We start from the raw sequence: 26,742 nt of genomic DNA on the forward strand, positions 1-26,742 counted from the left end.
ATTAGGGTATACAGCTAACTGATCACAGCAGAGATCAGAAGACCATGAACAATATCTAATAATAACAATTCTAAAAAGATGACAAGCAAGAGTTTCCAGTCCCCATATAGAGTCTGTTCTTGGTCTTCCCTTTAGCTCCATCTCACCCCTCCTTTTCACTGTCTCTATTCTAGCCATGGAAGCCTTCCTCAAGCTCACTGTAATGACTGCCCTGTATGCTCAGCACTGTTCCTTTCCACTCCCCTCATATCTATTCCACTATAGTTTTTCCTTCAGATCTCCGCTCAAGGACCTTCACTTATTCCATAAGTCACAGGCTCAATGTTTTCTTCTGAACACTGAACTTGTTTGTCATTGGGTGGCACACACCTTTAATCCCAGCACTTGGGAGGCAGAGGCAGGTAGGTCTCTGTGGGTTCCAGGCCAGGCTGCTCTACCAAATGAGTCCAGGACAGCCAGGGCTCTTGTTACACAGAGAAATCCTGTCTTGAAAACAAAATCAAGTTATCCAATTAGTAAGTGGACAAATGAATTAATAGATAGTTTTCAAAAGAAGTACAAATGGAAAATAAGTATATGAAACACTGTCCAATAGCCATCATTATGCAAATTAAAACTACACTAGAAGTAGGATAAAGAGATGGCTCAGCAGTTAAGAGCACTGGCTGTTCTTGCAAAGGACCCAGGTTCAGTTCCCAGTATCCACATGGCAGCTCACAACTGCCTGTAACTCCAGCTCAAGGGCACTGGACATTCTTTTTGGCCTCCACAGGTACTAGGCATTCACATATTACATATACATGCATGTAAGCAAAATACAAACATAAAATTTTTTAAATATATCTTAAAACTCCACCAAGATTCCATTTCCCCTCTATCAGAATGGCTATTCTAAAGAAAACAACAAATGGTAGAAAGGCTATAGGAGCTAAAGGAACCCTATAAATTCAGTTAGATCCTTATAAAAATGTGGAAAGAAATAAATGGCTATGACCTGGATCAGGATTTAGCCAGAGGACAAAGGACTATCTCAATGGGACGTTCAGCCTAGGATTTGAGAAAGAACAGTACCTTGAAGCTCTGGCCAAGTTTCCTAGATGTAACTAGCCAAAAAAAAGTAAAGGATGCGTCAAAAGGTATCCTTAATTTTTTTTTTAATGGTATGGTTTACATAAAAGGAGAGGCAGGGAGGTACAAACTGGGTTATCAGAGTCCTATAAAGCTTTATCTGTCCTTTCTTGGCAAATGTTTGGCATTGGTCTAGGTACACAAATAATCTAGCCAGGATCAGGCTTCAAGAATGATTAGACTAAATGAAGAAAATGGAAGCACCTCAAATTCACAGTAAGAATTCTTCCCAACAAGAAAAATGGTCCCACAAATCCACAACTGTTACTTTGAGTCTTCATTTTAGAGAAGAAAAGCTTTTCCAAACTACTTTTTTTATTTTAAATTGGTAGGCTAGAAAATATTGGCAAACTAATAAAATTTCTAACTTAGGTCAGGATGATCACCAGAAACTTCAGTTCCTGACTGTAGGCCACAGGTGGAATGCTTGCCTAGCAAGTACATGGCCCTGGGTTCAAACCAAAACACTGCAATAACAAAAGTTTCTCATTCTCTTTTAAAATCTCTTTCTCCCAGACTTCTTTAATCTCGCTAGCCCCATTATCACCTATTATGTGTTCTTGTTTCCAGGCATGCCTTTGTGATTTCTTGCTTTCATCTATTTTGCACTTTGTAAGACTATCTTTGGTAGACCTTTCCAAGCATCTGTGCCAAAGCCTGCCCCTACTTCCATATTGTCTATTGAATCTAGCTATTCAGCCAAATGAATTAGTCCAAAAATCAAAAGCAGAAACCTCTTCATTGTTAACAGTTTACTTACCTTTCAGCAACTTCCTCTTCTCTCTTTTTTTCTTTCTTCCTCTCTTCCTCCAGCTCTTGTAATTTTAGCCTTTCCTGGTTCCTCTTCTGTATAGCTCCTTCACTGAAATGTTTGGTTGTATCAAACATAACCTGCTCCCAAACAAATTAAAGGTTTCTTAGAGAGATTTGTCAATGGGCTGGATGGATCCCAGACCAGAGAGAAGAAATATATTAATATATTACTTCTAGTAAGCCAGAAAAGTCAACCAAATCATTGTGTTGTAGTTGGGTGTTTTTGTTTGTTTGTTTGTTTTTGTAGTCAGCAGAGATAAAAATAATAAGCACGGATAGGAATGGGGTGGGCAGAAAAGAGGCAAGGAAACTAGCCTAATGAGACATCAGATTTCATATCTTGAAATATAATGAAAAAGGGGGATAAAGAGATATATGCTCATAGACTGAAAAAGAGGCAGATACTGGGTTAGCTCATCAATATATGGGAGGATCTCCAGTTTGATCCCCAACACAACAGAAAATAAAAATAAATAAAGAGATTGAGAATTAGGTATTGAAATATACACAAGAGGCTTGGAGATGTGGCTCACTGGTAGAATACTTGTTTGGCATTAGCAAAACCTGGGTTGCAACTCCAGTGCTATAAAAAGTAAATGAGTAAATATGAATGAAATCAATAAATTCACAGCCATGGTGCATTTTAACACAAGTAGCTACACACACACATACACACATTCATGAAACTGAAAATGCAAAATCATGCCAAAGAATGGTTTAGAGAAGAATGATTTAGCTGTGTCTTTTCCATTGATAAGTTAGGCCTTTAGTGTGATAATTGATGTGTTTCCTAGTGATACCTACTCAGTTTAGCATATGCCAATGCCTGTGCTGCCAGGCAAGTGTACAACCAACCCGGAAATGCAGAGTTCTTGCTTGAGTACCCCAGCTGATCCAGGGGATTGAGCTTAGTGGTTCCACAGGATATATGGATCAGGCCACAGCCCTTGTTCCCAGATGATGGTTTACAATAAACCTACTAGAAACCTGCTGAATGACTAAAGGCTGCTATATTTCTACCTACACCAAGTGATGCCGTAGCTTGGAAATAAGCTTCAGCTGTAGCTCCAAGCAGCTGGGTATCACCACAGCTAATTTTTCCAGAACAAATTTCTAGTTTCTGTGGGCCACTGGCACTTATTATAGTTTCTCTAGTATTGTGAGTGGGAAGCCTGTAAGATGGTGATGATCACAAGGCTGGAATCCATAACGCAAGAATATGAAAACGGTCCATAGACATACATATCATACATACCTTCAAAGAGGACTTTTATAAGGAAATCCTCAATGTGGCCAGTGTTGCCTACCTTGGCCCAGAAAAGAACTTGGATTCTTTAGCACCATTTATTTCCTTATCTCATGAGATTGAAGAAACAACTAAATGACTAGATTTACCAGAATATTTACAACTCAAAGATGAACATTTCTTCCAGGTTTCTAAAGACAAAATTATGAATGGCCATGGATAAAAAATGACCCACTGTTTCCTAGTATTTCGCTGTTCATAAACTATGTGATCTCATTCTTGGTTGTACTTTTAAAGGCAAATATTTTTCTATAGCTGTGAATTAAACAATATGTTGTAGCTACTCTGCCATGCTTCAGTTGCTAAGTGGATGCATCCTACTATAGTACTAAAATATTCATTTAAAATTAAGAGGTTTTTAATGCAGTAAGTCGGTTAAAATGAATCACTGGAAATATAGTGAACACATTATAATGGAAATAAGATGGTATATACAAAAACCACATCAGTGATTTGAGACAAGAACCAAGATTCTTATACCAGCATGTATGTAGCTATTTAGCATATGTGACTGAACAGAGAGAGCTTGAAAAGTAAATGTACTAACAGAAGTTTGATATTTCATCCTAAGCCTAAGGAGAAAAAAAAACAAGACTGTAATTTTTTGCTATATTGTGCATTATTATAAAATGGCAGGTATGAGGACTTTTATGAATTTTGTTTTACTGATTTACCAGGTAAGGATAGTTCGTCGTGGGCTGGAGAGACGGCTCAGAGGATAAGGACAGTTCATTGTACTCTCTCTGTATCTGTGTGGTGCCTCCTCAATTCCAAGTGACCTAGATTCCCTATGCTTATCAGGGTTTTTTTGTTTGTTTAAGATGGTGTTTTTTCTATTCCACAGATCTTGTTTTTGTCCTTTATAACACATTTTTCTCCTTTTCAAAACAGTAGATATTCTTTTCCTTCAATATGGTTCTTGTCTTTGCTTTTATTCCAGCTTTGAAAGGACTGTCATTTTTTCCCATTATGAATGGCTTGCAATTGTACATGTAAGAGATTGCATCCATACTGTTTTATTCCATCACAATATGAATCGTGACCAAGTGTGTGCCTGTATTTCACTTTCGGGGTTCTTCAGGATTTAAATGAGTACTCAGGCCAAGGTGTGGTGACACATGGCTGAAAACCTAGCATTTAGGAGACTGAGGCAGGAGAATCAAAAGCTTGAGGCCAGACTTGAGCTACAACAGAGTTAGCTTCAGACTAGCCCATCACATAACAAAATAGATAAAAATTAAAGTTACATAAATGTATGGTTTTTAAATTGTATTTAACATAATGCATTATATTTTTTGTTATTTTATTTGTATGGGTATTTTGCTTGTATGTATATATGTATGCAAAAATAAGATAGCCATCCATTTTTATGTACTAGTTTCTTAACACAAATTACTTATTTCTCCCCTAAAAATATTAATAACCACTTAAACTGTGAAAGAATTAGAAGGTTATTTCTTAGATATGCTTATGTTTCAGAGCAACCCTAAGCTATTTAGGCTGTACATGCCCAACATAATTTAACGCTAGACTAGAATTTTTTTGTGTCTTGAGATACAGTTTTAGTTAAAAACCCTATGTTTATCCTGTACTAACTATAACTTTTAGTCAATTGGGTCCTTTGGTTTTTATAGACAGAAAGTTAAAATCTTGGAGTATTTAGGCACTTTGATTCAAATTGCTCTGGGCCTCATCAGGTGGTTTCTTATACTCTTGTTCATTTCAGCCACAGATTTTCTGGTGAAAAGGCAGAAGGGGAGGGTAGAGAGTGAAGTATACAGAATATAATTTTAAATATCATTATTATAAATTACTTCTGAGATACAGAAATTAATTATAATTACTGTGGAAATAAGCACTTATAAAGTCTGTAGAAGAATGTTAAAACTGTCAGAGACCAGGAATGAAGTCATGGAGAAATTTGTATCGATTTATATACTCTCTTTCTCTACACACACATACATATAATATAAACTATATTTGACTATGTATATATGTACATGTTTGTTTTGTATCTATGTATTTTAAATATAAAAGAGGTGAAAAAGCAACAAACTGCATCATCTAAGTCCATATACCAAAAAGTATAACAATCCACCCAAATTTCTCCATGGAACCTAGGGGTTTGATACCAGGCAAGCACTCCACCAGCTCAGTTAAATCCACAGTACCAGTTACTATTTTCTTGGAGACTTGAGTCTCATAGAGTTCAAGCTGTCTGTGAATCCTGATACTTTCTGCTTCCATATCATAAGTGCTGAGATAAAAGAGACATACTGCCATACCTACCTGCAAATATAGTATTTAAGTTACCAATCTCATATCTAAAAAAAGGCTCAACTATTAGTGGCTTTGTGTGACAAAATTAGAAACCATACTCAGAATGGATAAAGCTGTTTTGTTTGTTCTATGTTATCATTTAGCATGTGGCACTTTTGTTATTTTATTTTAGGTGTATTTTGCTTGCATGTATGTTTGTGTACCACCTGCATGCTTAGTAACCACAGAGGCCAGGAGAGCTTCAGATCCCCTGGAACTGTATTTCAGACGCTTGTGAACCATCATGTGGGTGCAGGGAATCAAACCTGAGTCCTTGGTCCTCTACAAGAGCAGTCAGTGCTCTTAACTCTGAGAAGATGTGTCTCCAGCTTCAGTGATTTGATATTTTATTGGAGTCTTATATTTTACTAAGCATCCATTGCTTTTTTAAAAGTATATTATTTAGATATTAGCTAATTATGTACATTTTCAAAGTTTTTATATTGTGCTTATATATTATTAAAAATTATAGTTTTCAGAAGTCTAAATGTTTCCAGGCCTTGAAATAAATCTTGATGAGTGCAAACAAAACATGAAGATGACCAAAGCAATTCCAGACATCAATGAAGTGACATGCCTAGATAGACAGGCTGGTTTTGAAAGCAAAGCAAACAGGCCTTTAGGATTCTCATTCAAGGGAACTGCTCTCCTTCTGGTTTCAGACTTCATGACTCCCTCTCACAGCCACTTGCCAAGCGTACAATAAATATATGAAATAGTTCCATGGGAGGCATGAATAATCCTTTAGTGCCCTCACAAAGCTTGAGCAGAGACCCAGATGGTAAGAACCACCACTTTTAAATCAGAGAGGGTGGGCTACCTGATTTCAGAAGTTTGGGTGTTCCCATTAAGACTGGTTTTCTTCCTAAACATACATGTATAAATGATAACATGCATCTCTGCATCACTGGTTGGGCAGAGCCTAGTAGAATCTAAAAACATTTAATTTAGATGCTTCTCTCCAACTCTGGCTCAGGATTACTGGAACAGTGAAAACTGAAGTCTTGATCCTTCTTACCTTAATGTTACATGCCAGAGCTTTGCCATCATCTCCTTTAAGCATCAGCTTCATTCCTCGAAGAGATTCCATGGCTTTTATAAAGTCAGTTGACTCCTGGTATTGTATAAAGGCTTCAAATGTTTGCAAGCCGAAGTTAAAACCCCCAAAGCTCCCACCTGTCATCACCTCTCTGTAGGGGTCAAGCATGGGAATATCCACATTCTTGATTTTCCCAAAACTCTCAAAGACTACTCGAAGGATCTCTTCACAGGGCTTCTCTCCACTGGAACCTTTAGGTGCAAACCACTTACAGGGCAAGCCTTCAAAATAGATAGAATCTGGGCTCTTATCATAGTTTTGTTCTTCAGCTCCCTCAATCACTGAGGCCTCTTTTGCCTTGGGGAAGTGTTCCCACTCTCCCTGGGCATCTGTAGCTACTACTTTTAAGTCAGTTTTCAAACCATTTAGCTTGATGATCTTCCCATGTAACTTTGCTTTCAGGATCTGAATCAAACTTCGAGTTTCAGCCTCACCTTCAAATCGGATGAAGTCTTTTGTACTCTTGGAGAGTCGCACTGTGGTGAACTGGTCAGGGCAAATCAGACTTTTCAGTTGGTCAAGAACTTCCCAGTTAAAGAAGGGCCTCACAGGTTCTATACATTCTGGGAGCAATACGTTGATCATTAACTTTGCTATAGGCTTGAGGTAGAGGTGCTGGGCAGCACAGAGCTCTGTGGCCTCAGAGTTATCATAAACCACTGTGACTGTCATGGTGTCCTCACACCACCTTAGAGGACAAAAGAGAAAAATTTAATATGGATGGAGCAAAACACAGATTTGGACTGTGAAATGGTGTTACCATTGCTAGACTTAGATCCAACTGATAGAAGGAAAATAAACTATGAGTAGAATTAAAATGCTATCTTATAGCTCTTGAAACTAGTAAGCAATTATAGTAGGGTTATAGTATATAAGGTTAACCAAGACAGCCAATGGAATGCCTGTATGTCAGGAACAAACACATTGAATTAGAGATTTAAAACACAATGCCCATTCAAGTATGGAGGTTCATGCCTGGAATTCCAGCACTCAGGAAACAGAGGCACAAGGATTGCTATGACTTTGCATCCATCTTGAGCTAAATAATTCCAGGTCATCCTGAACTACGCAATGGACCCCCAAAAACAACAACAACAACAAAACCCATGAGGCATTTACATTAGCACCAAATCTATGAAATGCTTAGGTAGAAATCTGACAGAAATATGCATAAGATCTACATAAAAGAAACTACAAAACTCTGATGTAAAATATCAAATAACTATGTGCAGTAAATCAATAAGAAGGCTCAGTATTTCAGTTCTTTCCAACTAGTTAGGCATATTAAACATAATTCCAACAGAAATCTCAACAAGTTATTTTCTGGATCAAATATAAATTCTGAGGCCAGCACATGGTGGTGCATGCCTTTAATCCCAGCATTCTAGAGGCAGAAGCAGGCAGAACTCTGTGAGTTCAAAGCCAGCCTGGTTTACACAGATGGTTCTAGGCCAACTAGGGCTATATAATGAGACCCTGTCTCAAAAATAAAAATGTCAAAGTTTATATTGTTTGGGGACATTTTGATTTACAATATGTAAACATATATATATTTTTTCAATTCCAAGTTGAAGGTTTTATTTTGTCCACACCTGTTAAGTGTCTCATGTGGAGCATGGTCTTTGCCAGCTGGACTTAGTTGAATACTGAGGACGTTGAGGGATATAAATATGATAGCCCACAGAAAGATGATGCAGCTGCTTGGAGGACGACTGCTTGCTCCTGGTTTGTCCTGCTGCTGCATTTGCTGTTTGCTGATTTGCCAGTTACCCAGCCATCTGGATTTCTGGACGACTAATATTAGTATTGCCCACCCCCCCCCCCCAAATCCTATGACCCTACCCAGCGGGAAGTAGTAGAGAGAACTTTGCCCCTTGCCCCACTAACTTTCTTTCCCTCCTACTCAGTGTTGGGGGATTGAAAGGGAGATAGATGTGTTTAATAAAACTAAATAAAGTACGTTTGTTAAAAAAATCAAGGTCAACATTATATTTAAAAAAAGACCCAAAAATAACCAACTCAGTATTGAAAGAGAGGGAGGACAGTGTTAGAGTAACACTCTCTGACTTCAAAAGTTATGTAACACCATAGTCATTAAGATAAAATGGTACACATCAAAGATAAAAAACAAATAGATTTATGGAATAAGATAGAAAATTCAGAAATAGATTCACATATAATCTATGAGTATATGAAGAAATTAGTCAAGATAATCTTTTCAATGACCAGTGCTGGAACAATAGACATACAAATATCTAATTTAAATATGGTCCAAACTAGGCTAGAGAGATGGTTCAGATATCAAGAACATGCATTGCTCTTGCAGAGGACCCAAGTTTGGTTCCCAGCACCTAGTTCAGTTGGCTCAAAATGCCCTATATCTCCAACTGAAGGAGCTATTGCACCCCCTCTGGCCTCTACAGGCAGCTGGACTCCTGTATATACATCGCCACACATGCACACATTTACAATTTAAAACAATTTCAAATGGGCCAACCAAACAGGTTTGGAGATGTAGCTAAGAGACAGAGCATTTTCCTACCATGTGTATGACCTTAAATTTGATCCCAATAACAGAAAAATGGACAAAAGATCCTAACAGATATCTCCCCCAGATTATTCTGATGGAGAAAAAAAATTAAATAGTGCCTCTCATAGATTAATTTAAAAGTCTCACTATTCTAGACTCCATTATTTCTTCTAAATAGCTGAATGGAGATTAATTACTAACTTCTTTTAGTACAGATCTTGCTGGGGATAATAAACCCAAGCCATTGCACATGCTAGACTAGTACTTTACCATTGAACTACATTCCAGTCCTTGAATTTGATATTCAGAAATCATTAAAATGATCTAAAATCAAGAATGATTTCAAAAAAAGATGAATGATTATAAAGAACAAGCTCAAGAAGATTTTCTCAAGAAGACCTGATTATCAATAAATATTTTAAATTTTATTTCATTACTTTATGTGTATGGGTGTTTTGCCTGCATGTAGTCTATTGCACCATGTGTTTGCAGTACCCATGGATCCCAAAATATAGTGTTATATCCCCTGCAACTGGATTTACAAATAGTTGTGAGCCATCATGTAAGTCTGAGAATCAAACCTGGGTCCTCTGGAAGAGCAGCCACTCTTCTTACCTGAAGCCATTTCTCCAGCTCTGTCCATCAGTTTTTAAATGGCCTCTGAAAATCTCAGAGCAATGAAGCAATGAAGCAAGAGAAAGAGATAAACATCCAGTGGGAAAAGAGGAAGTCAAATTACTCATTGGTAGATAACATTATCTTATATACAGAAAAGCCTAAAGACTACCAAAAATATGTTGATAGGCAAGTTACAAAATACAAAGTCAATATATGAAAGCTAGTACTGGAGGCTAAAGAGATTGCTCAACAATTTAGAATACTTGCTGCTCCTGTAGAAGACTAGGGGTTTGGCCCTCAGCACCCACATGGCAGCTCACAACCATCTGCAACTCCAGTAACAGGTGATCTGGTGCCCTTTCTCGTTTCCACTAACCCAGACATGCATGTGGTACACAGACATACATGCATGCAAAACACACACACATAAAATAAAAATAAGTCTTTTTTTTTTTTGAGGTATGGGCTCACTGTTGTAGGCCAGGCTGGCCTGGAACTCATTATGTAGACCAGACTGGCCTTGAACTCCTTGAGCTTAAAGAGATCTACTAGCTCCTGCCTCCTGAATGCTGAAATTAAAGACTACCAACATATCTGGCTTACATTTCTATACAACATTGAACTAATAGAAAGAGAAATCAAGAAGATGATCTCATTTGCAACACCTTAAAGGTACTTAGAACTTAATTAACCATAGACCTTGAAAAACCACAATAAAATCTATAAAATACTGATGAAAGAAATTAAAACACATACACAAAGAGACAGAGACAAACAGACAGAAAAATAGACAGACAATGAGAGCCTGGAATGATGCCTCATGCTCCTGGACTGGAAAAATTAATATTGTTGACTTAGCTATACTACTCTACATAATCTACAGATTTGGTACAGCATCCATCAACATACCAATGACATCCTTCACAGGAACAAGAGAAAATACTCTTAAAACCTGTATGAAACTGTATAGAACTGTATGGAGGTGGAAGAGGAGGAGGAAGAACAACAAGAACAAGAAGGGGGAAGAGGAACAGAAGAAAGAAAAAAGAAAGAAGAAAAAGAAGAAAAGAAAAAAGAAGAGGAAGAAAAATAGGGAATGGAATGGCCGTTAGCAAAGGCTGAAAGGAACAGAGGAAGAGAGACTAGAGAGAAGCTAGTTAGTGCACATACACTACAGTCAGCAACGCACGATATTTGCTACTATTCTACAGAACACTAGGGCAACTATACGGAAGAAAATTTGGTGCAGGGGATCTTATGAAAAAAAGACAGAAAGAACTGGAGGGGACAGGACCTCCACAAGGAGAGCAAGAGAACCAAGAAATCTGGGCCCAGGGTCTTTTCTGAGACCGACACTCCAACCAAGGACCATGCATGGAGATAAACTAGAACCCCTGCCCAGATGTAGCCCATGGCAGCTCAGTATCCAAGTGTTCAAGAAGAGGGACTGTCTTTGGCATGAATTCAGTGGCTGGCTCTTTGATCACCTCCCCCTGACAGGGGAGCAGCCTTACCAGGCCATAGAGGAAGACAATGTAGCCAGTGCTGATGAGACCTGATAGGCTAGGGTCAGAGGGAAGGGGAGGAGGACCTCCCCTAGCAGTGGAAATGGAGGGGCATGGAAGGAGAAGAGGGAGGGTGGGTGGGAATGAGACAGAATAAGGGATGGGGCTACAGCTGGTATACAAAGTGAATAATCTATAATTAATATTAAAAATTAAAATTAAAAAATACCCAATAGGTCAAGTTTTAAATATTCTCCACCCAAAGAAATGATGCATCTCTAGGAGATGGACAAATAATACCCTGATTTGATCATTACACATTGCATACATATATTGTAATGTCAAATTGTGCCCCTTGAACACATGTAATTATACTTTCAGTTTTAAAACTAAGTGCCAATTAAAATTTTTAATTTTTTAAATGCCTCCTTTCAAACCATCACAACTCAAATTCCAATTTTGCTATGACAGCAATAACAAAAACAGTTGTTTTTCTACCTTATCTAGTTATTCATAGTCTTTAGATCTTAAAATCAAATGCATTTTCAATTACTTTCCAGGAATAGAGTTAATTTTCAATTCTTATTTCAAAAACCATCAAGGACCTAGTACATAACAAGTAATTGGATTTTTGCATATATCAGTTTCAGTGCTACAGCAATGCCATGGGAAATTAGTTTAACACCTGGCACATAGCTGCAAACAATTCCATTGTGGCACCTGTTCCTCAAGGATGCCTCAGACATGAGGTGCAGAGAGCAGAGAAAGAGAGAGAGACACACATAGAGAAATAGAGGCAGGAGACAGACACAGAGAGACAAAGCAAGGGACACATAAACACACACACATACAGAAAGAGATAGTCAGACAGGCAGAGAGAGAAAGAGATCATAAAGTTGGGTACTTAAGAACAAGGCAAACCTGATCGAGGTATCGAAGCAGAAGCTGAGACTTAGCCAAACTTTGGGCAGAGTGCAGGGAGTCTTATGAAAGAAGGGGAAGATAGAAAGACCTGGAGGGGACAGGAGCTCCAAAAGGAGACCAACAGAGAAAAAAAAAAAAAAAGCCTGAGCCCTGGGGGTCCTGTAGAGACTGATACCCCAACCAATGACAATGCATGGAGAGGACATAAAACCCAGGCTCACATGTAGCCAATAGACTCAGTATCTAAGTGGGGTCCCTAATAAAGGAAGCAGGGGCTTTCTCTGGCATAAACTTAAGGACAAGCTATCTGATCACCTCCCCCTAGACGGTGCAGCCTTGCCAGGCCACAGAGGAAGACAATGCAACCAGTCCTGATGAGACCTGGTAGGCTAGGGTCAAATAGAAGGGGAGGAGGACCTCTTCTATCAGTGGACTAGGGGAGGGGCATGGGGGAGAAGAGGGATGAATGGTGGGATTGGGAGGAGGCCATAGCTGGGATACAATTAAATAAATTGTAATAAATGATAATAATAAATAAAAATTTTTAAAAGAACAAGATAATCAAAATATATTGCATAAAATAACCTTTAATTTTATAAAAAACAAGGAAAAATAACCAAGAAGGGGGAAGAAATAGAACAAAAAGAAGATGGAATAAAAAAAAGAAAGGAAGGAATACTTGCTGATAAGAGTACCCATGACAGTTTTTAAGAGGAAAAAAAAGTTGCAGAATAATTTGTATTTTCATAAAAGCAATATAATAAACTCATAAAATTATATAAACAAGTATGTACGTCTACAAACTGTTAGCAATATTTCCTCTATGAAGTCGGTTGAGAGTAGAAGAGAATAACTTCCCCTTTTTGCTCTGCATACTTTATCCACTTATTATTTGTTCATTTATATGTGCTAGCAATACAACCCAGAATCTCATACAAGCTAGGCAAGCAAGCCCCTCACAGAGCTATTTCCAAGAAGCAATTGACAGCTGCTGACACAAACTTTTCTAGGCAAGGGTCCCAGTGAATTAATATAACAATCCCCTGGCACCGCCCATGCAGCCCTCTGTGTTCCATCACCAGCAGCTGACTCCATAACTGAAGGTTATATAAGTCATGTCTGAAGCCTGGGAGATTGGAATAAAATTTTGAGAACTAGAGGCTCACCTGGCAACTGTGGTGTCAGCTATATCACAGGTTGCAGAGGTCATTTTTAGAAAACTGCTTTATTGATTTATTGATTTGGGTTGGAAATGTGGTAGAAAGCTTGTCCAGCATGGAGGTGTTCCTGGCTTCCATCCCCTGCACCATGAAGACTGCTTTCTACTAGCCTGCAGTGGTGGTGCGTGCCTGTAATTCCAACCCTCTGGGAGCCAAAGGCAGGTGGATCTCTATAAGTTCAAGGCCAGCCTGGTCTACAACGTGAGTCCAGGACAGTCAATGCTACACAAAGAAACCCTGTCTCAAAAAAAAAAAAAAAAAAAAAAAACCAAAAACAAAGAGACTGCTTTATTGAGACGTGTTTGATCTATAATATCCATCTTATAAGATAAACTGAACAAATGTCAACATTGAACATTTTGATGTACACACACCTGCAGGAAAACTATCACCATGATCAAGATAGTGGAAATAACCATTAAATTCACAAATTTTCTTTTGCCTGTTTTTAAAACTCCTGCCTTCTGGCAATCACTCACTTATCTGCAAAGCATTTAATTCACAACCCATTTAATAACTGAAATTTCCAAAAAAATACTTATCTATTAATAAACTAGCAGATGCTTTCCTCTAAATCAAGAGCAATGTGCAAATCCTTATTTAATTAAATCTGTTAGAAAACCCTACTTCATTCTTGAAAATAGGTCTAAAAAACATTTTTAGTTTTCTCTCCACATGGTCTGGGGTTTTTTTTTTTGGTTTTTTTGTTTTGTTTTGTTTTTAATAATCTCTATTTTTTGTGAGTTTTTGGTTTTGTTTTCTTATTTATTTATTTTTATTTATTTTTGTTGTTTGTTTGTTTTTGTTTATGTTGAGCAGGGTTTCTCTGTGTAGCACTGGCTTTCCTGGAACTTGCCTTGTAAACCAAGCTGGGCTGGGACTCAGGGATCTATCCTCCCAAGTGTTGAAATCAAAGGCCATCAGGCCAAATTTGATTATCTCTATTTTAACCTTGTTTAAATCAAATAAGCATAACTAAGTATAACATATACATATACACACATATATGAGAAAGAGTTGGTTATATATTAACCAAAATACAGATACCAAAACAAGTCTGAGATCAAGTTAGTTGTCTATGGTTTAAAACGGACTCTAAAAGCCAAATTTGCCTTCCAATTCTGTGTTTAAGCGGGTCCTGCTTCTGAATATTCTAAAATTATTCTACTGCTTCCCAATTGCATTTAAGATTGGCTCAGTAAGATGAAATCCATTCTTGGTAGTGTTAACTGGACTAAGAAACTGTAGCTGGGTAGATCATAGTCCTTGGGGGAGAATTACTACTGTTTGCTAAATAACCATAAAATAAACTGCCTAAGTTCTTATGTTTATACCCACAGATATAGTGCATCTCTCAACCCTCATCAGAAAAGCTTCTTTTTGCAATGGATGGGGATTAATGAAGAGACTTACAAATAGTTAACACACAGAGAAGAAACTGGTTCAGCTCTAAATGGTGTATCTATATCATACTCCCTTCTCCCAAGGCTCAGGAATAACCATAGAAGGGAAGTGGAAAGACTCCAAAAGCTAGATGTAGTGGATGTCTGCAGTGAAACAATATTTTCTGTACGTTGCAGTTTTATTGCACACATGAACTCACAGCCATTGTGATAGCACACAAAAAACTTGCACAAGACCAAGCCGAACAAAATCCCAGCATGGAGTGGGGAGGTTGTCAGTAATTTAACATTAACTCCATTACTAAGGAGCCAATAGCAGTTGATAGTTGCTAGGAGATGGTAGTCAGTTTTCTTAAGAGATGTAGCTCCTGAGAGGTTACTCATGATCCAAAAGATGCTCCTAAACTCATGCACATACTGAAAGCACAAGGTAGACTCAGTTGCTTAGGTAATTTATAAAAAACACATGAAATTGGGAGGGAATATTAAAATTAAATTTAAAAATAAATTTGTTGAACAAAAAAGAAGCCTTGCTTCAATTGACAGTAACAGTAGAATTAAACTATTTTCATCATTCATTGTCATATTCATAAACCAATTTACTCAAAAAAGGTTATAGTATAAACTAAGTACTCATGCAAAGAACACTGTAGTTAGGGTCTCTGTAAATTATCAAAAGTTCAAACTTTAAAATTTTCGAACTATTCTCATTGCTCTAATTTGCTTTTTTGCTGTTATGATAAAAATATAACCACACGGAAAGGGTTTATTTGGCTTACACTTCCAGGTCATAGTGCATCATTGAGGGAAGTCAGGGCAGAAACTCCACCAAGAACTCAAGCAGAAACCATGGGATAATGGTGCTTACTGGCTTGCTCATTTGCTTATACTCTGCTAGGTTTTCTGTTTGTTTGTTTGTTTTGTTTTGTTTACATAGCCCAGGAATGGTACCATGCACAGAGGTCTTGGCCCTTCTACATTAATTGGGAATCAAGACAATGCCCTAGAGACAAATGCACAGACCTGTCTAATCAAGGTAATTCTTTAATGGAGGTTCTGTCTTTCCGGGTGACTCTAGGTTATGATGATCTGACAATCAAAATTACTCAGGATACTCTACTCTTTGTTCAGTTTGACACATAAACACATTACTGTTAGACCATAACAGTTCCTTCTTGTTTGTCTCCAAGATCTCATGTTAATATCATAACATAAAATACAGTACAACTTTAAAAGTCCCCTAATCTTTAAAAATCCCAATGCTTTAAAAGTTCAAGGTCAGGGCTGGAGAGATGGCTCAGCAGTTAAGAGCACTGGCTGCTTTTCCAGAGGTCCTAAGTTCAATTCCCCGCAACCACATGGTGGCTCACAACCATTTATAATGTGATCTGATGCCCTCTTCTGGTATGCAGGTGTACATGCAGATAGTACATTCATATACATAAAATAAATAAAATCTTTTTTTAAAAAGTTCAAGGTCTCTCTTCTGTGTGCTCTCGTAAAATTAAAGATAAGTTAAAAACTTATTCCAAAAAGGAAGAACCACTGCATGGGTGCAATAGCATAAGCCACAGTATAGCTCAACATCTGACATCTGGGATGCCACCATCTGGGCTTCAAAGGGCTTAGGTAACTCCACTTCAGCTCTGCTGTCTGCAGAACACACACCTTGACTCATAGGCTTAGACAGGCTCCACTTCACACTTTCCACTGTCCTTGGTAGAACCCCTGCAATCCTGGAATCTCTAAAATCCTGGAATCTCCTCTGCCTCTGAGGTTTCCCCTTCATCAGTGGCCTCTCAGAACCTTTCTGGAGTAACTCCAAACCTGCCACAAGGCACCAAGCCTCCACTGCTCTCCATGGCCCATTCATGCCTTCAAACCAGAACCACACAATGACGAGTTCAACTGCCAGGCTAACATGCCAACATGGCTCCCCTGATTCACAGTTTTTGTGTTCTGAGTGTGAGAAAATACTTCCCAGAAGATTTCACCTGAAGTTATGCTGATCTCTTATTAATCATAACTGATTCTCCAACAGCAGCTGACTAACATCCATTGTCTCAGTGGAACATAAAGTTTCCCCTTAGAGATGCTGTTCTCTTGTTGGTTACAGCTGACTCCTCAGCCTCAGCTGACCAACAATCACAGATTCTTAAGCCAAAGTATCACACAAATGGCCTCAATAGTCTTTCTTCCTTCTGAAACCCCACAATCCAAGCCTCCATTGTCTGCACGTCTCTATATTCCAAGCTCCCACTAAAGCAACCCATTAAGCTTAAAGAACTCAATATTTCTTTCAGTTTAAAGTGCCCAAATCCTCCTCAATACTCTAACAAAATAGTCTGAAGGCATAAAATACCATATGGTCAGGTTCGTAACGAGTACAATACAACTCCTGATACTAATATCTGTTTTAGTTTGCTTTTCTGTTGCTATGATAAATCACTAACCAAAACAACTTGTAGAGGAAAAGGTTTGTGTGCTGACACTTCCCAGTCATAATCCATCATTGAGCGAAGTCAGGGCAGTAACTTAAACCAGCTGTACAATGCTTTCATTTGTGAGCTAATTAGAATTAAATGATTTTATTAAAATAAAAAAAACCTTCTGATTGCTCAACAATGCTAACACAGCATGCTTTCTACCAGTATCCTTTTCTTGTTGTTTGTTTGTTTTATTTTTTGAGACAGGGCTTCACAATGTAGTTCTAGCTGTCCTAGAATTCGCTAATATAGACTAGGCTGGCCTCAAACTTACAGAGATCCTTCTGCCTCTGCCTCCCAAGTCCTTGGATTAAAGGTGTATGCCACCACCACCTGGTGTTACCAGGATCTTGTATCCAGAGCTTTATTAGAATATTTCACACAATATGCTTCCAACGCCAAAATGTTTCTGAGAGATTCCAAGGAAACAAGGCTGTTTTCTCTACTCATCAAGGCATATGATCTTCCATCATTTGCTCTTTCCTGCTTGTTGCAAAGCTGCCTAAATAACAGCAGAGTAAGAGCTTAGGGATAAGGAAACAGATAAGAGATGTTCACAGCCTTAAAAAGGTTTTTAAATTGCAAGGCCAACTCAATAAATTCTGTAGGGTCAACATTCAATTTCACTACGATACTTTCTCTAATTTCAGGACAGAGTAAAGAAATTAATTGGCCACTTCAAGGATTATTTTTTAATTGGCTTTGAAAGATTGAAAGCACTTGTGTCATAGAAAAAGCATCCATCAACGGGCACTTGTTTTTTTCTCACTCTCAATCATTTCCAATAAGAATATCAGCAAGGAAATTTGAATGAAATACACGAGAAAAGCAACAGCAGGGAAAAAAAGGAACAATTTACACAACTTAGATCCTCTCTTAAAGTAATTTTTTGTTGCCTTTCTTTCTTCTCCAGGCTTTTGAACCTTAAAGTTGTCATTTGAAAGCATCTAAGACATATAAAATTATACCAACACGTTATGGAAGTCCACAAGGCAGCCAACATTTATTTGGGTCAAACCGACCTAGCCAACCTCCAATCTTCTGACAGTAAATCTTGATCAAATAGAAACATTCCACAGCTTTTCAGTCAAGATGCTCATGTACCTAGAAACATTAAACTAAACATCATTTCAAAAACTGAGGCTATTTGACAAAGTTGCCAAAACCATTCAGTGCAAAAAAAGACAGCATCTTCAACAAATGGTGCTGGTCTAACTGGAGGTCTACATGTACAAAAATGCAAATAGAGCCATACATTATCACCCTGCACAAAACTAAAGTCCAAGTGGACCAAAGACCTCAACATAAAACCAGACAAACTAAACCACTTAGAAGAAAAAGTGGGGAAGAGCCTTGAACTCATTGGCACAGGAGACAGCTTCCTGAACAGAACACCAACAGCACGGGCTCTAAGATCAACAGTCAATAAATGGGACCTCATGAAACTGAAAAGCTTCTGTAAAGCATAGGACACTGTCATCAAAACAAAACGACAGCCTCCAGATTGGGAAAAACCCTATATCTGACAGAGGGCTAATTGGGAAGGGATCTTCACCAACCCTATATCTGACAGAGGGCTAATATCCAGTATATATAAAGAACTCAAGAAGTTAAAAAGCAACAAATGAAGCACTCCAATTAAAAAATGGGGAACAGAGCTAAACAGTGAATTCTCAATAGAGGAATATCGAATGGCTGAAAAACACTTAAAGAAATGTTCAACATCCTTAGTCATCAGGGAAATGCAAATCAAAATGACACTGAGATTTCATTTTCCACCCATCAGAATAGCCAAGATCAAAAGCTCAAGTGACAACACATGCGGGAGAGGTTGTGGAGAAAGGGGAACCCTCATTTACTGATGGTGGGAATGTAAACTTGTACAACCACTCTGGAAATCAATCTGGTGTTTCTCAGACAATTAGGAATAGCGCTTCCTCAAGATCCAGCTATACCACTCCTAGGCATATATCCAAAAGATGATCAAGTATACAACAAGGACATTTGTTCAACCATGTTTGTAGCAGCTTTAGTTGTAATAGCCAGAAGTTGGAAACAACCAGATGCCCCTCAACTGAGGAATGGATACAGAAATTATGGTACATCTATAAAATGGAATATTACCCAGCAATAAAAAAAAAAAAACAAGGAAATCATGAAATTTGCAGGTAGGAACTGGAAAAGATCATCCTCAGTGAGGTATCCCAGAAGCAAAAAGACAAACACAGCATATACTCACTCATAAGTGGATATTAGACATAAAATATAGGATAAACCTACTAAAATCTGTACACCTAAAGAAACTAATCAAGAAGGAGGACTCTGGCTAAAATGCTTAATCCTCAATCCCCATTCAGAAAGGAAAAGAGGATGGACATCAGAAGAAGGAGAAAACAGGGAACAGGACAAGAGCCTGCCACAGAGGGGCTCTGAAAGGCTCTACCCTGAAGGGTATCAAAGCAGATGCTGAGACTTATGGCCAATCTTTGGGCAGAATGCAGGGAATCTTATGAAACAAGTGGGAAATAATAAGTCCTGGAGAAGACAGGAGTTCCACAAGGAGAGCAACAGAACCAAAAAATCTGGGCACAGCGGTCTTTTCTGATACTCCAACCAAGGACCATTGATGGAGATAACCTAGAACCCCTGCACAGACGTAGCCCATGACAGTTCAGTGTCCAAGTGGGTTCCCTAGTAAGGTGAACAGGGACTGTCTCTGACATGAACTGATTGGCCTGCTCTTTGATCACCTCCCCCTGAGGGGGGAGCAGTCTTACCAGGCCACAGAGGAAGACAATGCAGCCACTCCTGATGAGATCTGATAGCCTAGGATCAGAAGGAATGAAAGGAAGACCTCCCTTATCAGCTGACTTGGGCAGGGGCATGCGTGGAGAAGGGGGAGGGAGAGTGGGACTGGGAAGGGAGGAGGGAGGGGTTTACAGGGGGATACAAAGTGAATAAAGGGTTGTTAATAAAAAAATTAAAAAGATACTAAAAATATAAATAAATAAGTACGTACATACATACATACATATATCAAAAAATCCATCAAACTCTTGAGTAAATTTATAGACCTATCCTTCCTTGTTATCATTGTTTTCAACCCAATCACAGATCTTCATCTCTGCTTCTAGACACAGTATCTTCTGTGTCTATCTTTGTACGAGATAGAGAAATGCTTGTTTCAGCCAAGATGGAGCAAAGCTACTAGATTTTCCACAAAGAAAAATCATAAAATAGGATAATAGGAATGAATTGTGTCAAACACTGGATAAGCACCAGAGGATAGTAAGTACTGAGGGTAAGAATGAACTATATGTATCCTGTGGTTTCTCCAGTGGTCAGGGGACAGTCTTTAGTCCACAGGACTTGGAGATATAAGCAGAGTTGATCAGTCTGTGAATGAGGAGGAAATGATCAGAGTTTAGGGAGTAGAGATCTCTGGAGATATGGACAGGGGTCAGTTTGAGTCTTTAGAGTCTTAGCTGAATGTGAATGTAGGGGCTGAACAAGGCCAGAGAGAGACCCATTAGAAAGATATAAGGAGAGTAATCCATTAAGCTCATTGGGCCACTGGAAATCAGGAAGAATTATGGTGGTAAATGGTCAGCCAACATAGTGGATTAGTCTAGAAATTGGCATGTTTGCTACATTTGTAACTATGAGGTTTGATACACTTTACTGAGAGTTGTTATATTGTCAGGTAACATGAGCAGCTGCTTGGAAACCTGCAGACTGGCATATTAATGTTTTCCCTATTTGGTGCAGTAAAATACGAAAATAAATCTCTGCTGCTACTTTTTCTCTCTCTCTCTCTCTCTCTCTCTCTCTCTCTCTCTCTCTCTCTCTCTCACACACACACACACAAACTGAGGTTGACTACTATATGGTCTGATCTTTGAATGATATCAAAATCACATCATTAATCTAAGCAGCACTCAGTTTTGCAATAATAGCCTTCTGTGGAATTCCCAGATTCTGATGGTTTGAAAGAACTCATAAGAAACTGAGCCTTTCTGGAAAGAAAATATGAGGATTTTAGAGACCCCGAAGCCATCTAGGAATGACAGATTTGCAATAATGAAATATTAAGAGAGAACCTCTTCTACCACTATTCAGACTCAGCTGCAAGGCAGACTTCAGTATGGGAAATTAAAACCTTTGAACAAAGAAAACTGACCAGGCATAGTAGCACACACCGCGTAATCTCAGTGATCTGGAAGTAGACACAGAAAAAACTCTAGTTCAAGGCCAGCATAGGCTATAAAGCAAGATTCTGTCTCTAAACCAAAACACAAACACAAACAAATTGGAATAAGAGGGGATAGGAAAGGAGGGAACCCAGGATGGGAGAAAAACAGATCTGTTAATTTGCCTCAGTACAAATTAATTTTCTGTTTCCCTATGTACAAAGCCCTGGGTCCCATCCCTAGTACCACATAAACCAGGCATGCAGATGAAGACAGGAGGTCGAGAAGTTTAAGGCCATTCTTCAATACATAGGAAATCTGAGGCCATTTGCAGTCAGCCTGGGATATATGACACCATGTCTCAAAAAATAACCAATAAATAAGTAAATAAACAAATAATCAAACAAAAACAAATAAATGTTGTGTTTCCATGGCTCGGCATGCTACTGTTAGAAGCGTGAACCCAAGAGAGCAAAGGAGGAAGCTAGTTAAAAACTATTCGCTCATATAAGCCAGCAGACCTGTCTGACAAGTCCTTTAGTTGCTTTTCCCCTTCTTTAGCACTTTATTGGGAAACACCTTTTCCAAACACCTCCAGCTAAGAAAGCTGCTACTTTGGATTAATTCACCATGACTCTGCAGACTTACTTTCTTTCTCTGTCTCTGTCTCTTTCACATGAAAAAAAAAAAGCCATGGAGGATTTAAAGGAATGTGGCTGAGTATTAGACTCTTGCTTCACTCTTTGAATAATTTGAGTATTATTCTTGGGAAATTATTATCACATTAGCATGTTCTATAGCTTCTAGCTTCAGTCTGAAAATTACCAGCAAAATTCCTGTCTACCAGTCGCCATCTACAGGGGAAAAGCCACTTTTACATGAGAGTGTACTCCTGGGTTTCTGAGAGACTGTATCCCGACCTTTCCAAAACCCCAAGGTGAACTTATTAAATCCAAGTATCAAGGGATAGGATATATTACCCAATACCTTATGCAGAAAATGTGTCAAAGAAGACAATATCACAAAGACCACGGTTCATGGGAATTCTTCATGGTGAGCATTGTTCTGTGGCATCCTAAGAAGGGGACACTGTCAGAGAGAAACAGGTACAGAAAGTCAAAAGTGAATGATGTTATTTACAAATAAACAACACAACTGTTTATCATGTTTACCATGGACAGCTTGTAAGGTTGTACCTACACATCAACACTCTCCAAGATTTGCACCTGCTCTGTTAACAATTCCAGAAAGTAATGTGTAAAACTTATAGAGAGATTCTATATGGGGGTTACTATAGCTTTGGTCAGTGTCCTAGTTATCTTTGACTGTCAACTTGATATAACCTAGAGTCACTTGAGCCTCAACTGAAGAATTGCCTAGATTATACTAACTTATGGGTGTGTCTATGAGGGCTTGTCTTAATTATTAATTGATGCAGGAGGGCCCAGCCCATTGCAGGCAGCACCATGTCTAGGCAACAGGTGTTGGGTTATATATAAAAGCAGGAGCTTATGAGTGAATTAGGAAGCATTATTCCTTTATGGTTTCTGTTTCCAGTTCCTGCCTTAATTTTTCTTAATAATAGATTGTGACCTGGACATATAGGCCAAATAAATCCTTTTTTCCCATAAGTTGTTTTCTGTCATAGTGTTTTATCACAGCAACAGAATGAAACTAGAATGGTTAGCTATTCCTTGTCATCAGGGATTGGTGTGTGTGTCTGTGTGTATTTTTTTCCCCCTGATAGAGTATGTATCCCTATGTAGCCCTGGTTATCCTGGAATTCACTATGCAGCCCAGCCTGGCTTTGAGCTCACCATCCTCCTGCCTCACTCTCATAACTATTGGAATTACAGGCCAGAACCATCATGGCTGGCTCCATTTTTTTCTCTCCTGAAAGATCTCACTACCCCCTTTAAGAGTGTTACTCTAGACTATTATTGTAAGAATGAACACTTAGCGTGAAAAGCTCTGTATAGAGCCTTTAAAAATTATTTCTTCAAAATACACTATGTCAAAGGTCAGGAATAATCATATACAGCGCATTACCTATTGTTAAATTGGTTTCCTGGAACATTAAGCCAAAGAATCAGGCCATCAGCAAAATCCATTCCTGATTCCTTTGCAGCCCTGCTCACACTGGATCATTATCATTTTAGGTATGATGCCTATACTAGTATATTTTGGAACCCTGAAGCACCTTTAATTTGCATTTAATTTTATGTGAGCTGAAGCTCTGCCAACCTGAGATTCATATCCAACTAACTATTCATTACCTCCAGTGGAATTTTATCTTCTCATCTTGGCCAAACAAGTGCTTTTGAACTCTTAATTCCCACCTCCTAAACCTGCCCTCCACTTCACACTAGCTCCTTCCCACCCAGTAATTTTCATTTCCCTAAGTATAGGCACCTCCACCCGGGAGATCAGGCTGAACCTAGGAGTTAGCCCTCCGTCCCTCTCCATTTCAATCCCTTCACCTCTAATTACATATTCCAAACCCATTCACCCTTTGTTGCTACCTCCTAGGTCTAATCCTCCATCACCCTAACTTGAATCACTTTAGAAGCTTCCTTAACTAGCTTTTTCTTCTTCCTTCCTTACCCTAGATAAGTGCCAATGTGATTTAAAAGAAAATTTTGCATATTTTTTTCAAGATAGGCATGCACACCATAGCCCAGGCTGGCCTAAAATTCATAATTTAACCCAGGCTGGCCTCAGACTCACAGCAATCCTCATATCCACAGTAATGCCTCTTGAGGGCTGGAATTACAGGTATGTGCCACCATGCCTGACTTAAACCCTCCAGTGGCTTCCAACCATGCTTTAAAGGGAACCAAAGTTTCTCACTTTTGAAATATGGTTTCTGCCTGCTTCTTTCAATGCATATCACCTCCTTGTCCCTCCTGAACTTCTTCTCCACCCCAGTCCCATTGTCTTCTTTACTGGACACAGGTGCATTAGGCACAATGCTTACAGTTTTTGCCTACCTCCTTTGCTTTTGAGATTTGACTCAAATGTTGTCTCCTCCTCAGAGATGCTATTCCTAAACAGCATTTCAAGGCCAATAGTGCAATGGTAATGTAGGCTAGCATGCTCTTTTAGACTAGAGCTATTAACACTAATGAACACTGAGAATAATTCAGGTGTACCTGCAAATCACCTATTCCATTAGACACATTGGGGGCTGCAGTGATGTGATGTAATGAGTTTACCCTCGAAGAACTGAGTCTAAAAGGAGACATAAATCAGGACAGGTAAGTGGCATTTGATGCAGAAAATGCCATAAGAGGACTAGAACACTTTGCACAGCAGACTAGCAATGATACTATTAATATCTGTTCCCATGAAACGAATGTTACACTTCTTGAGAATATGCTTTGTAGGTTTTAAATGTAGGCATATCAAGAGCAATGGTATATGCATTAAGAACAATTTTAGTTATCATAACAATTGCCCTAAAAAGGCACATCCTCACTATTTGGTAAGTGGAGGTCCAACTAATACTAAATGCCCTGCAGTTCCTACACAGACTTGTACCATGTTATCCAATGCCAACAGAGAAGTGGCTTGTAACTACCTAGAACATGGAGTGCTTTCAGGAATAGGAAGATGGTTCAGTGGGTAAGGCACATAAGAAGCAATCACACAAGTGTGATAATGTGCGTTCAGATCCCCATAACCCATGTGTACCTGGACATAGTACCATGTGTGTATAAGCCTGGTACTCCTACAGTGAGATGGGCGATAGAGGCAAGAGACTACTCAAAAGCTCAAGGACCAGCCAGTCTGACAAATACAATAGTAAATAACATGAAACTGTCTTAAAACAAGGTAGAAGCGAATCCAGGATATCCAAGGCTACAGAGAGAAACCCTGTCTCAAAAAACAAAAACAAAAAATAATAGTAGTAGTAGCAGCAGCAGCAGTAGTAGTAAAGGTAAAAGCTGAGGACTGATACCTGCGGTTGTCTTCTGACTGCCACACGTGTGATGTGGCATGCATACTCTCCTCTCACACACATGAATGTGTAAATATCATCATATACATACACACACACAAAAGATTTAAATGCTTTCAGGGATTTCTAGGATCATAATTTTTAGCATTCTATTCTTTAAATTTGTTTTTTGATATTATAATTACATCATTCCCCTTTCCCTTTCCTCCCTCTAAACTAGCATGCTATTTTAATTGTTTTTCTTCTGTTTTTACCCTGAACTGTTTTTTTTTAATATTTTGACCAAGATCCAATATTCATTCAGCATGCGACAGAAAAAAAAAATGGACTCTAAGAAAAGAATAAAGATTCAACAAAATGTGTCATAATATAACAGGCTTTCAGTCCCAGGCCTGAGGAGAGCAGTTGCTCATGGATGACGCTCAGTCCCTGGCAGGCAGCTCTTCCACAGTGATATCTGCAGCATCCCTACATGCCAGGATTATGTTCATTTCACATATACAGTGCTGTGGGAGGTGAGCCAACATTTTCCTGATCACACAGTAACACAAAAAGAGAACCTAGAATTGGAATCTTCTAGGTGTTCCCCGCCCCCCATGGGTGAAAGTCTATGGACTACAGGGCCACCAAAAATGAGGCACACAGACTGGACAAGAGAAACTGTACTCAGCTCCCCCAACTAAAGGAGTCCATTCTGCAAAGTTCAGTCTTGTGTGGGTGAAACAACCCACAACCTTCTAGAATTTCAAGATAAGCTAAAGATATTGGTTTTTACTGAGATCTTCATCTTTCCAATGCTGACCTTCCCCCCAAATTCAATTGCTTTTTCAAGTAGTATATGCTGCTAGGCATGGTAGCTCACACCCTTAATCCCAACACGTAAAGGCAGAGGCAGATGTCTGTGAATTCAATACCCTGTCTCAAAAATCAAGTCACATAGGCTAGAGTTGGCTTTCAAGGTTCCTAGCTTCCTCTTCTGGGCCACCAGACCCAAGAATCTACTCAATTGCGTGTTTTTGGCATTCCCTAATGATTGAGGAATATCAAAACCAGTAATTAAGTACATTCATACCTGAACAAGATCCTCAAAAAAGGAGGAGACATAGGCTCAAGGACCCAGGTAAGTCACACCAGATAAATGACTTTACTTTTGTCATATTCTTTCTTGCTCAAAGATTCTCAACATGCCAGGCCAAAGAGAAGGCTCAGTGTGTGGGTAAAGCCATCTGTCAGGCAAGTG

General features: G+C 38.8%; 1 protein-coding gene across 1 annotated transcript in view; it reads right to left on the bottom strand.

Moving 5' to 3' along the window:
- Positions 1-22,630, bottom strand: part of LOC110565066 (A-kinase anchor protein 17B) — a 33,643-nt gene extending 11,013 nt beyond the window's left edge. The window contains 5 exon segments of the mRNA XM_060375755.1: positions 1,889-2,019; positions 6,585-7,353; positions 9,811-9,855; positions 13,409-13,699; positions 22,529-22,630. Of these exon segments, the coding sequence (XP_060231738.1) occupies positions 1,889-2,019; positions 6,585-7,353; positions 9,811-9,855; positions 13,409-13,452 (989 nt within the window). The 5' untranslated portion in view covers positions 13,453-13,699; positions 22,529-22,630.
- Positions 22,631-26,742: the final 4,112 nt, after the last annotated feature.

This window comes from Meriones unguiculatus, chromosome X, assembly GCF_030254825.1.
Source record: "Meriones unguiculatus strain TT.TT164.6M chromosome X, Bangor_MerUng_6.1, whole genome shotgun sequence".
NCBI classification, from domain to species: Eukaryota; Metazoa; Chordata; class Mammalia; order Rodentia; family Muridae; genus Meriones; species Meriones unguiculatus.